At 39.4% G+C, this 13,901-nt stretch overlaps 1 protein-coding gene across 2 annotated transcripts in view; it reads right to left on the bottom strand.

Moving 5' to 3' along the window:
• RFTN2 (raftlin family member 2) overlaps window positions 1–11,524 on the bottom strand; it is a 39,830-nt gene extending 28,306 nt beyond the window's left edge. Inside the window, exons 1-5 of one of the 2 annotated variants that reach the window (XM_037398754.1) lie at window positions 11,398–11,524; window positions 10,802–11,006; window positions 5,649–5,832; window positions 3,752–3,863; window positions 692–1,004 (exon numbers count right to left, since the gene is read on the bottom strand). In XM_037398754.1, the coding sequence (XP_037254651.1) occupies window positions 692–1,004; window positions 3,752–3,863; window positions 5,649–5,832; window positions 10,802–10,940 (748 nt within the window). In that variant the 5' untranslated portion in view covers window positions 10,941–11,006; window positions 11,398–11,524. The remainder of the gene's footprint in view (window positions 1–691; window positions 1,005–3,751; window positions 3,864–5,648; window positions 5,833–10,801; window positions 11,007–11,397) is intronic. The other variant, XM_037398755.1, reaches the window with a different exon arrangement.
• Between the last annotated feature and the right edge of the window lie 2,377 nt (window positions 11,525–13,901).

Here is a 13,901-nt window from a genome sequence, read left to right on the forward strand (position 1 = left end):
AATCATAACATATTCTTGGAAATCCATTACATGTTTATGATTTAATATTAGGAGTAAGTGAAAGCTGTATGTATTTAGGAAAAGATTTTAAAACAATTGCATCCTTTGAAAAGATTTTTACTGTCACATATTTGTTATGCACGTATCAAGCAAAAACGTCTACCTGCTTGCACAACATCTGAAATCAGAATTAGACTGTGGGTGATTTTGGGGGGGTTTATTTGTTTTTTTTACTTTATCTTTAAATTACAATTTTAACAGTATTTTTATATTATTAGTTATTTACATTATTAATTATTACTGTATTACTTTTAGTTATGTACATTTAAATAAATTATATAGTTATTAATATTTATAGTTATTTACATTATTGTTATTTTATTATATATATTTGCACATATATAATACAAAATTATATTTTTAACAGTACATTTGTAATATTCTGTATGAAAAATGAAATGTCATTTTAAAATATTACCACAGTTCACGCATACACAGAGCAGAAGGTAAACATTTCTTGTTTCTTCAACTGGCAACTTTTTAGGAAATACATATGCATTCAAGGAAGATGCACGTTCCAAATCAGTATCTGATACAACAGAACATGCTGCTCTGTTTTTTTCCAACCCCTTTTTAAAATAACAGCTCAATAAAATGCCTTATTTCTGCAATAAACAATCCGCATTATTACCGTCTCCTTTTCGTGGTTTAACAGGGCTGACTTCTTTTCCAAACTGGAAATCTGCATCTTGTAACAGACTGCTTTCGCCTTGCAGTTCTTCCTCTATCCCACTCTCAGATGACTGACCACTCAAGGTCCCTTCATTCCAGTTTCTATAGTTTTCATCAGAATTTTTTCTTCCGTGTTCCCTATTTCTTCTGCCCAGTGTGGATTCCAGCTCTGCATTTCCATCTGTGCTTGTTCCATTACAGGCTTTAGGTTGAGGAAAATGTTGGGTTAGAAATCCCACAAACTTCTTTCCTCTTTTAGCAGCTTCGTTAACCTGTATTACAAAAGAAATATATCATAAAATCACAGAATCGCTCAGGTTGGAAGACCTCTGAGATGACGGAGCCCACCCGTTACCCCAGCAGTGCCCAGCCCACCGCTCAGCCATGTCCCCAAGCACCGCAGCGGCACGTCTTGTGAACCCCTCCGGGGTGGGGGCTCCGCCGCCTCCCTGGGCGGCCTGTTCCCGGCTCCCTCACGCCCGGCCTAACCCTCCCCTGGCGCAACTCGACGCCGTTTCCCCTTGTCCTGCCGCTCGTTCCCGGGGAGAAGGGACCGACCCCCCCCTCGCTCCGGACACGCTCCAGCCCCTCCGCGTCCCCCCTGACGTGAGGGGCCCGAAGCTGCCCCGGGGCCCGAGGGGCGGCCGCACCGGTGCCCAGCGCAGGGCACGCTCCCTGCCCCGGCCCTGCCGGCCACGCCGCTCCGGACACCAGCCAGGGCGCTGCCGGCCGCCTCGGCCACCCGGGCAGGCCGGGGGCTGGTGCCCAGCCGGCCCCAGCCGCCCCCCCGGGCCCTTTCCCCCCGGCCCTGCCCAGCCGCTGTGCCCCGGCCTGCGGCGCTGCCTGGGGCTGGGGTGACCCGCGGGCAGGGCCCGGCGCTGAGCCCTGGGGACCCTCACACGGTGGCCTCGGGCCCTGGGCCCGGCCTGCCCCCTGCCCCTAGCAACCTCTATCCCATTTTATCTGCAGTGTGATTCTGGAATCTCACATGACTATTTATTTATTTTTTTTTTAAAAAAGACAACTTGTATATTTATGTTCTGTTTAACTAAACAGCTGATTCCGAAGGAAACGAAGACACAGCTCTGCACTGCACAAGGGTGGCTTGTCTTTGCACACTGCCCATGTTTCAGAGCAAATGGAAGTCCTCCAGCTTGTCTTCTGACCCAGGCCAAGAAAGGTGGCCAACCCCTTTACTGACTTAAGTGTACAGAAAGTCCTTCCATTTACAACAAATCAAAAGTGTTTTACTTGCTGCATTGTAGTGATAAGCAGCACACCAGTGCAATAAATACTATTGTTTCTCTGAACATGTGATACCGGTCATACTAAACTTACTGACTGCTAATACTACAGAAATATTTGTCATGTGCCATGATTCATTATCCCCTGGTTCCCTTAGAGGATGCTCAGCTTCACTATTACTTGAGAATAGTGCAGGAGCAGAGAAAGGAGGGAGCTAGAGGCAAATTAAAACCCTCTCAACTCTGCTTTCATCCAGCAGTAGGTCTTCTATCTGCACTGAAGTCTCAAAATACAGCTGTAGAGTATGTGCCACATCTGGGATGCGTCTGTTTTTGGAGAGAGGGCTTTTTTTGCTGGCATAAGGAGCGCTGCTACATTGCAAGGTGATCCCACTGACATCTTGTGCTACAAGCTCCCCTGTGCAATCAAGTCTTTCTGGGAAAACACAGGAACACCAGCCCAGAAAGAAGAAATTGCCTGGGTAGTACTGCAGGCAGTAGAGGGAAGGTTCTCTACCCTGTTATACTCACATAAACTATTAATCAACAGAGTGAGTAACACTCATAGCTGATGGTACTACAAGCCCTTTTTAGTACCACAACAGACTGAAGTCTTACCATCAACGACTGTATCACCACAGCAATGATACAGTATGTAATCACTGTGATGATACAGAGCTGCTGCTTCTAAGGCAACCAAAATAAATTTAAATGTGACAAGCAACATGCAGAAAATGAGGTAATATGACAACCTTTTTCCTGTAGTGCCAAGAAGTCTTATTTCAGATCTTAAAAAACAACAATTTTTTTTTTTTTTTTACTGGATTACTGGCTGAGTCTTTTTAAAACACTGGGAGCATTCTAAAATCAAATTATTTTCACATACTACTTATGCACCAGATTTGCTTGCAAGACTGAATCACTGCTAATTTCAAGTGTATTTTTCCTTTAAATGTTTGTGTTGGGCATGCTGTACAACCAGCCTGGCAATATGCAGATAGTGTAACGGTAATGGAATCCCTTTTTAAATTCAAAATACCTGAAAATTTTTAAACAAGCCATTTAGAAGTTTTGAACAACTCTGATAATTTCAAACATTATTAAAGATCTCCAATATGCTTTTTTCCTCTACTTCTTTCCCTGGCAACTAATGTAAAAGATATCACTAACTCTTGTAATAACAATAGTTTCCTGTTTCGGCAAGTCTTCAATTTTGCAGAGGAAGTTAAACACAAAAAGAATGAGAACTGGAGCTTGCATTCCAGTGGAAGTTTAGTTTTCTTTAACTATAAGATATTTTTTTTAAAGGCTGTGCCAAGTAAACATTTAGTACAGTTACTGTGTTTTTTGTATTTGTTAAAGAACGAAGAAAGTCTTTTTTAGAAATTGAATATATTCATATTCATCAGGAATATCTTACTTAACCCAGAACAACATAAAACTTTGGATTTTTAAAAAAATATTAATTCCAAAAAAAGCTATCACACCAGTATTTTATAAAGACTGACTGAGAGTTTGGGCCTGATTCTGCTTTCAGTGGTGTGAACGCCCAGTCTCCCAAAGCTTTACAGGGTTCAGTACCAAGTCTTACATTAGAAAAAGCAACTAGTGCAGAAAAAATAACTCCTTTCACAGCAAGAAGAGACTTTGTAGCTTCTCTGAAATAAACCAGTGTTAAAACTCAAAACTAAAAACCCCCTTCAACCACTAAATATAACTTACGTGTACAGTAAAAATTAAAATTGGAAGAGAAGTTTAATAAAACCCTCCATTACCTTTTCTAACAGTTCTTTCACTACCTCATTTGTCAGTGTTTCATACATTAAAGGACATTCCTCAATCACCAGCCTGGGGTGCCTTTGTCCTCTGGGTGCTGCATGCTTCTGGCTAGAACACAGAAAGAAAGCGGTCTTTGTCAGTAGCTTGCCACTAACTTGGGCAAATGCTTGCATATAGAATTCTTTTGGAATAGTTATGAATGAAATCCTGGCAATGCCTCTTCATACTTTTACTTAGAACTCAGTGGGTTTTGGTGTTTTGTTGTGATTCTCACACAAAGTGGCAGGTACTGTGTATTACAATGTCAGGAGAAGAATATGAATATTTAGCAGGAATTTAATCTGAAGACTGTTAATAGACATCTTTTGGAAACCGAGCTTTATTGACAAACAGCCCTGCTTTTGTAATAAATAAACCCCAAAATCTCCAACAATGCAAAAATTACAAGTTTAAGCTATAAACAGCAAGCACAAAAGAGGTTTAGTTTTGTAGGAAACACACCAGGAATAGAAATGGTACTTTTACACTGTTAACATGCTGCTGTTGAGTTTTTTAAGCTAAAGCAGAGTTGCAGCTACTGTATGAAATACAGCGTAGGCAAATACTAGAAATACAATGCACTAACAATTTTACTTTGGGTTCAGAAATGTTTAAATCACTCAGATCTGAGAATCTGACAAGCTTTACCTTCCATTTAAAGAACAGTATTCATCATGTTTTATCTAAAGCCAGTTCAGTTATTACTCTGACAACAACATTTGGTGTATATCAGCAGTAGAATGGAATTTCATTCGATACTTCTTCACACAATCTTTTGCTTCCGAATGAAACATCAGAGACACTCAAATTCTTCGAAGCCTCAGCTGCAAAGAGCAAGTATTCTGCTTTTCTTACTCCTGCATTTGCCCACATGGCCGACACTCACTTTGTTTGCAGATGAACGTATAAAGTAAGTTGTATGAACAGCAAATACCATGGACAATGCTTGTTTAAGCAAAGTGTTTGAGAAGCTCCCTCAAACGTGCCATGTTTCACAGAAGCATGACTGGAGTGGCAGGGGCACTTCCAGAAGAAAATGAGAACCTTTGCACATTGCACTAGGACTCAGGAGAGCAGGGGAAGCGTTGACAGCTCTTAACACAGTAAGAGATCCACTTTGAGTTAATTCAAAGTAAGAACAAGTTACCACCTTCGCATTCAAAGAACTAACAGCAAAATTTCTTTGTACATTTTCTTTATGATCACATGGTGATTACAACGCAGTGAAAACAGGAGTAATAAACAAAGACTGTGGTGCTGGAACATAAACACAAACTCTTGACTCTCCCCCAGTGTCAAAACCAAGCTTTTGTATGACCTCCAATCACAGAGCAATTATTTCCTTCTTACTAAGAAGGAAAAATAAACTATCTCTGACAGACTAATTCACACTTTATAGGTCATTTTCTCTGAATAATGCTCTTACGGGAAAAGTGAAAACATGAAAGTTTGAAAAATGAAGAAAAAACAAAACCGAGATAATTTAAAGCAGCTTATTACTCTCCTAGTGTTTTGTTTAATCGTAGATTTGCTGCAGGTTCCAAGATGATACTTCATTATAAAAATGTATTAAAAATAGAAAGGTAACCGAACAATTTATCTTCCCACAAATTATAATAAGCAAGTTTGGAGGTTTTTTTGAGCATTTACCAAAGCAAAGTAAACATTCCCCTACTGCGTGCTTAGCTTCAATTAATAAAACATTACTAACTTGCTTAACAGTTCCTTCTTTAAAAAGGTATTTCATTCTCTGAGGTGCCCATTTTGAGCTGATAATAAATTATGCATGTGGAACCACCCATTTAGAAATGGCTTAAGTAATGGATCAATGTATTCAAATTGTTTCACTGTTACCTTAATTTTAATCGTGAAAGTACCACTCGATACATGTGACTTGCAGGGAAATTCCTTCTACATCCAACTGGCAGTAGAATAGGATGAACAGCTCCTACGACATATCCTTTGCTGTAATATTCTTCCACCTTAGATGCTATATCCAACACAGAACTGATCTTGATAACTTCTGGATTTGAGGAAGCTAAAACACATTAAAAGCAGCAGAGAAGCATATGATACTGTGTATAGCCACATACTTTTGGGGCGAGTTCCTTTTATATAACCCACACAAAATCTAACCAAGGCATTTAATAAAAAACCTACAGTTCTATTTATACAAGAAAAAGCAGATTCACAGCTAATTCAACAGTACCCAAGTAGCTGAAGGACAAATTTTTACAAGTTAATATGATCTATTTTTAATCTATTTGGCAACACTTTCTGTTGGACCTAAGCTTTGCCAAGCTAATTTAGGAGCTGCGTCGACATCTAAACACATAATGGGTCTGAACTTAACTACGCAACTATTTTGTCTAGCCAAAGCCTTAAACGTACTGAAGCAGTATCCTTCAATCCCAGTTGTAGGGTAAATTTCTGGACAATGAATTCAAGCCTAGAACAACTGGTTTGTTTTTCTTTAAAAAAAAAAAAATTGTATCCCTTAGAAGTGATCTGTGGATTCTGGGTTGGAAATGCTCATACACACTCTGAGGGATCCTCCTTAGAAATCAAAATGGCATCACAGAGCTTACTTAGGCCCATGTACTAAGGCCTACTGGACTATGTTAAAATCTCAGTCAACAGGCAGCAGCTAGGTACTACATAGTTACTGGGGGAAACGACACAAATCAAGGGAAAACTTTCGGGGGAATCTTTTTTGATCCACAGCTATTGCCCAGAGAAAAGGAAGAGCCCACAGTTAATCAATGATGTACTGTGCTGCAGTCAGTCTGATGGCCAGTATTTCCTGTTCCCCTGAACTCTAGCTGTATTGCAGATGCTCTCAAAAATCAGGAATTTAATACTCATATACAGACAGTAACTGGAGAGTAATTATGCCAGCATATATTTGCCATCATCAAAATTTTCATCGTTTGCAGATATGAACTCTTAGAACAAAGACTGCTTGGCTTGGAATTTTATGGTCTCCATCAGCAACCCTTGCTGCAAGTGACATACTTTTTTGTGTTCTGATGGGTCCTTCTCTTTGCAAGACTTTAAGTGCATTAAGACCAGTGTTCAACTGTATTAAAGGGTGCCTCATTTGGAATTAAGTGAGCTCACAAAACTTTTTCTGAGCTACAAACATTTTAACACGCTACTCTAAACATTCCCTTTCAAACAATACAAAAACCTGAAAATTAAATACACTAATTCTACTTTGATTCTGTAATTTAAAAAATATTATAAAAAAGAAAAAAGAACAGATAAATGCAATGACATAAATCTCACTCACCACGCTGTAAATGTGCTCTTTAAGAGTTTATTTCATGTTCTTACATCCTCTTATCTACCTGCCCTATGCTGTAGGTGGGCAACAGCAAGGAATTTAAAGACTTTATCAAAGACACCGCAAGTCACAAAGTCTACCTATCCTAGTGGTTTAAAGTATCATCAACCGGAATTATAAATCTTCAGTTTGCCTAAATCTTTTATTTTAATAAACTGAATTAGAATTCTGCTGGTTCATGAGTGATGTTCTGCAAAACATCAATCTCTATACTGTTTTCCCACTGTAAAATAGGGATAATACTGATCCATATACATTATGGAGGAGTTTTTAAATGAACCAACCAACAAAACACCAGAAGCTAATGTTCTGCAACACTCAAATGCTTTTAAATACCAACTTCTACTAAAGGGAAACAGGAATGGAGGCCTACTTTGCTTGTTGCTATAAAAGCCTTAACAGCTCAGAAAAGCTACCAAGAGAAACCAGAATAATATGTACCACTAACATACATATTGAGGGTTTATTGCTGAGAACTAGGAAACTCGACCTATTAATGTCAACTGTGCCATTCTCGGTCACAGGGACTGGGCTGTTGCATGTTCTCACACTTCCTTGCCCCCCCCCCCCCCCTTTTTTTTTTAGCAGACACTACATCACAGCCCTCCCTTTCACACATGGATGGTATCTGGCACTTAGTAACACCTCCATCCCATGATTCCACTCACAGTAAATGTAGGAGACATTAAATATTTATTGAAGAAATAACCTTATATAGTCCACAAGCCAAAAAAGCAGGAACATATGCAACGTGATCACCAGTTCACTGATTCTGCAAATATCTTTTAACCATTTTTCATTAAGAAAATTCCCTTCCTGATCTGCTGTCAACAGGTAGCCAAAACACTTAAAAATAACAGAACTACAGCTAACTTGCTAGCTGTGTAATAAACTTCAGATACATGATATTGAAGATGACAACAAAACAGTGACTTCATACATATTCATACTATTAGTCAGAGCGACAAGAACTTCACAGCATGTCATCTTAGTGGGCTGCATGAATACTCTTTCTCTTCCCTAATAGGAGGGTTGTGGAAAAAGTGTAACCATCCTGCTTGAGTAGAAGTATCCCTACTCTATGGTTTAAACTGACCTCAAAAAATATCAACTGTTTTTTGTAACTGAGATATACCTCATGATTGAGACTGTAGAATTTACAATCCTTGACAGGCATTTAAAACTACACTTCAGAGTCCACTGCTCCCTTTCTTCTGTACTATTAAATCCCACCAAAATAAAACATTGGCTGTCATTTTCTTGTCTGGGATTCTCCTGATGCAGAACCACCTCCACGCAACTCAAAGTGATTTTTACAGTAGGGATGGAATATTTCAGGGACAAGGAGGGGAGAAGCTAAAGTACAATACACTGCTGATAACTAGTTAAGATGCACAAGGTCTCCAGCCAGCAAATTTAGACTACAGCATGGTTGACCTAATCTGCATCGTGGCTTGGGAGTTATCAGGGACTCCTGAAAGTCTCCCCAGCAGGCTCACTTCAACTTCACATAGCATGAATCTGATGAAGCAGACAACAAGGTATATTAAATTGAAATAACAAATTTATGCTTGCTATGCTTTTCTCTTAATGCAGGGCATGGCTTGCTGTAGGATTTTATAAAGGATACTAAGTGCAGATTTTCTGTTTTACTTGCTGCAAGATCCAGTGGTAACAAGTCACTCAGGCAAACAGAAATCTCAGATGTTGGGGAAGATTTTCCTCTGGAAATCAGCAAACACAGAGTGCCATGAAGACAACACAACTTGACAGCAGAGTGAAAACTAACTTTGGTCTGAAGTGATGAAAGGCTCTTTCTTAGGATTCATTTAGCCAAAGGATATTCAAGTGGCAACAAGTATGTCAGTGAGTTGATTAGGGTAGAGAAAAGAAAAAAAACCCACCCAACACCCCAGCATATTCCCCACAGTACTTTAGCCAGTCTCCACACTTCATAAGCAGACAGAACTCAGAAATGCCTCCAAGACAGTATGTACACCATTTTTTTCCTGTATTCACTATCTTAGCTCTAAAAAGTAGAGACTCTAAACAAAAAAATATTGTCAGTTCAAATATGCACACAGCTAGAACCATTCAGCAGAAAGATACCTCTGCCTACAAATCTACTTGCTTACAGTCAGAAACCTGTAAGTTAGGTAACTATCTGAAACTGATCTCACTGTTATTTAGCACTCATAATTCCACATAAAGTCACTAAAGCTAAGCACTTTTGAATATGAGACTAAATAGGAGAAAATTAATCTTTACTGCTGTACCAATAGGTTATTAAAATACAGGTGTGCACCTTTACCTGCACTTGTTTGAAGTGCTTTTTCTTAAAAGTCACAACCACCTTCACAACAAATCCTTCCAGAAACTTGTTACTGTAAAACACAACACTATCCAGAAAACATATTATTTAAAAGCACTAAATGCTCCTCAGTCTCAGAAAAAAGTTTTATTACCCTATTATCAGTAGATGAGTAGCTAATTCATTTATGCACTAGGCAGCCTAGTTTTATTTCCACTATGTTCCCACTACTACTCAACACAAAGTCTTATTTCTTCACAAAGAACAAGCCAGTGAGAAACTCTTTTATTTGTGTAAATAAACAGAACAAATACAGTTGGATGTCAAAAACTGGCTTATATTAGTATCTTGCAGTTTTTCAATGAACAGATTGATGTATTTTTTTAAAAAAAATACAGTCCTCTAATTTAGAGTTAAAAGTAAGCAGAGGCCAAGTTTTGTTCATGAAAAAGTTCCTGAAAACGTTAACAAGACATGCACTTACACTTTCTCTCTATCAAACCCTTCTAGCAATTGCATTTACTTCAAATCCTCGTTATTAAGCATTTCCAGCGGACTGGGTTGTTATAAAATGCAAGTTACTACAAAGTGAGGGTAAAACTGAGCTGTCTGTTCTCAGAGGGCAGCCATCTGGGCTTGTTTATGTTTTCAACTTTGTGGAACAGGGAGTTGCTCTGTTAAGAGACGGGACACCCTCGGGAAGGAAGTATCCCACAGAGTACTGTCTGCCTCCAGCTACGCATACAAATTTTGTTTCATTTTGGTCACGATTTCAAAAGACTATTCAACAACGAGAAGTAAAGCATTTGGAAGAAAATACTGATGAAACTGTAAGACTCTAAAGTATCTACCAAGAGGCTGGGGGGGAGGCTACTCTTGGTATACAACTAAGAAACAGACTTACTTCTGCATAAAGTAACACGAACAATGACAGCCTGTTTTCGGAAGTTGAGTGCATTTTTAAAACTTGTTATTCAATTAAGGCTCAAGCACAGTGTATTTTCTGAACCGTCACACTGAATTCGGACACCCATTATTCAAAGTGAGTATGGATAGCAGTATCTGACTCACAGGAAACTAGGAAAATTTCTAACAGTTTAGCCAGCTTCCTTAACAGGGACAGTTGTGTAATTTGGGGGGTTTGGTTGTTAAAAATACTTCAGTAGTTTCCACTGTAATTTTATATAAGTGAGGACCTTCGTCATGATTTGTATTTCAAAATAAAAGTCTTACATTTTGGCTAGCTTTGTAAAAGTATCTAGGATTTACTGTAAGTCAAACAAGACAGAACTAAGTTAAATCCTATTCCTTGCTGTCTCAGAATAGTAAAAATACAACATAAAATGATACCTTCCAACGTAAAATCCAGCAATACGTATTCATAAGCAGAATCTGTCTTTGTTTCAACTTGTGGTCTCTTCAATGTAGAAAAGATTTTTCCAGGGCTGCTATCATCTGGGTCTTCCAGCTTTCTCAGTCCGCACCCCATGGCAAGATCTGCAAATGATTAAATCGCAGGAAAAGGTGGGGGGAGCAGCAAGATCTGTCGCTCTCGCTACAGGATAAAAAAAAAAAGCAATCAAATAATTCCCTTTGACTTTGCTTTCTATTAGCTGTAAATCCAAAGAGAGAAAAAGTCCGGTTCCCAAATCAAAAAGCAAAGGTACTTTCCATTCATTTTTTATATAGAAATGGTAAGCCCGCGATGATTTCAAGCTACAAACTTGGCAAGAGTAGGCTTGATTCTGCAGCCTTAGAGCTGCTACAAACTAGCAGAGATTTTCCATGCCACGTCAATTTACAGCCAGCCCCCTATCAGTGCTCTCTTGCAGAGGACACCAATAGTGCTTTGTTTGTCCTTCTAGACTGACTGGGCGAGGGGGGGCTATAGGGGGGAGAAGAACTGAAAAAGAAAGTTAGAGAGAAACTGGTCTGCAATTACTTACCTCCAGAAGTTCTCAACTGCAGTGGGAAGTCAGAGGGGAAAAAAACAAGTTAATCAGAATGAAAGAACACGAAAAGAGCCTCAACATGGTTGGAGACGAAAATCATTTCCAGAAAGGAAGTCAGCTTCAAGAGGAAATTGCTTCTGGCATCTCAAAGGGTAGAAAAGTAAATGAAAAGCAGTTTAGTCCTTATTTTAGATTTCAAAGTTTGGTTCCTATTTCCTTTCCACAGGAACTTTCTTCCAGAGAAAAACCACACATGAACACAGTGTAATATACTGTAATAATGTAAAAATAGGTAGTAAAGAAATTTGTCAAGAAAATCAGTAAGAATCTACATCACTAAGATCAACTTAGGCACCTGGTTTTGATAAACACCAAAAATGACACTGAAATATTCCTCATTTCAAATCAGAAAGACTTTTTCAATGTTCATATATGAATATAGTTACAAGACTTTGTTCCCCATTTTTCATGCGCATTAACAACCACAATCTTCTCTGTCAGGCTGACCTCAGCTGGTACAGCCACAGACTTTCGACACTGCTTCCTAAATACATTTTTCTTTTAAATCCCTAAAATTTAGTATCATTTCAAAGGCTCTAATTACTCTTCCATTACCTACTGCAAGTCATTTGTAACTGTACTACGCCTGATGCAGACCATGGTAATGCCTGGGAAAAAACAGGAACAGCAGTTCATTTTCTAAGGCCCCATTACTGCCAGGATGGGTGGTCAGAAAATTTACCTTTTTATTTTTAGACTGTACCTAGAGCAATTAAGAGTCATCCAGAGAAAACAATAGATTTAGAATACCATTTTTGATGAAAGGAACTGCACAGCTGAATTTATTAAGCTTTTCACTTTCTTTTCAATGAAGAATACTAATCGTATTAAAAATGCCCTCATTTTCTATAATCAATCACTGTAAGCCTGGTGTTAATCATTTGTGGTTTTCCTCCTGTTCTACTGCACGCAAAGTGATCTAACTTTTATTTAAGTAGTTCACCAGGAACAGTAGGTCTACAGACTATACCGCCTTTGAAATCCACGTAAAGTTGCTTAATTCTAGAAGGATTTAAAAATCACTGAGTGTAGAGCCTAAGACTGAAGTTGTAATTATTACATACAGTCTTTAAAACAAGCTCCCAGGTGCTGAAACCGAGGAAATCCCTCAGTATTGTCTTCTTGATTAAAACCTAGGAAAACATACTAAACAAGCAGAATTCTTCAGCTTCCTGCATGTCTGCTTACACAGAAATTGCTCCAAGGTTGTTCCCCCCCCCCCCCAATGAAGGTCATCTCTGAATTTTTGCTATACCAGACATTCATGTGCACTGTCCACTCAGCCTTGAGAACCCTGCTGCTTCATTCCACACGGTCCTAAAGATCCACTGTAACTGCTTGCATAAAGCCACGGCATGACTAAGACAGCTGCAAGTAAAACAAACTTTTTGCAGCACTAGTCCAGTTGCCGGCTTGTTGCTTTTTTTCCATTAATTTATTTAACTAAAGACAGCTACATTTTAAATGAGACCAGGATATTGTATTCTGAAGTCTTTGTGACAAGGCTTAAACCATATTTCAATCCTCCCACCAAGACAGGATTTTTCACAGTACAAACAAACTCTTACGACATCAGCACAGAAACACTGCTGTGGATAAAACCCATGGTCCTTATTTTGGGTAACCCTAGATCAGTCAAGCAGTTACAAGCTTCCAAGTTGGAAGTCAGTCAACAGCTGTCATTCCAGACTTGACTCGGAAGTCACTAGACTGAACTGATGAAACCAAAGATCCCACCTGTCAGAATAAAGAAAACAAAGGAAAACAAACCCAACCATGAACTTGTGGCATCCCTCACAGGAGCTCGAAACAGCATCAAAGCACCTCAGTGACTCAGGAGAGAAACAGGACCTTAAGATTCCTGGATTCAAGAGCTGCTTAAGGGGCAGCCTGAGCAGCTATAGTATCCTTTGCAAAGTGGGTATGAACTAGAGAACAGTCCATTTCCAGTGACCCACAATGCAAGGTTCTGGGAACTGGCATCAAAGAGCAGATCCGTAGAACAACACTGTGATTCACTGGGGTGTGGTAGCCACAGCAACCCCCACTGAAGGAGCACGTGACTCATTCACTGAAGCTTGATATTTTTAGACTTTTATAAAGGCAAGATAGCCAAACAATGGACCAATTAATCCAAAGAAACTACGCTTCTGTGGAAGGCTTCCAGGATCCCCCTACTTTTTTTATTCTGATGAAAATGGAAAAATGACAGCAAGTCAGCAGAAGAGCAGCACAGCAACAGGAGCACAAATCCAGCACTGGACCACCGACTGCCTTCCAGCAGCGCAGGAGAGGCAGCTGCAGTTCTGCACAGCAGTTATGACCAGAACGCCAGACAACAAACAAGCCCTGCTGCCTACCCACGCCTCAGGGCTGCTCCTGTCCCTTACTTATGACATACTCTGCTCCCTGTTGTCAGTGTCATGGCAAGTCTGAAA

The sequence above is a fragment of the Falco rusticolus genome, chromosome 8 (assembly GCF_015220075.1).
Source record: "Falco rusticolus isolate bFalRus1 chromosome 8, bFalRus1.pri, whole genome shotgun sequence".
NCBI classification, from domain to species: Eukaryota; Metazoa; Chordata; class Aves; order Falconiformes; family Falconidae; genus Falco; species Falco rusticolus.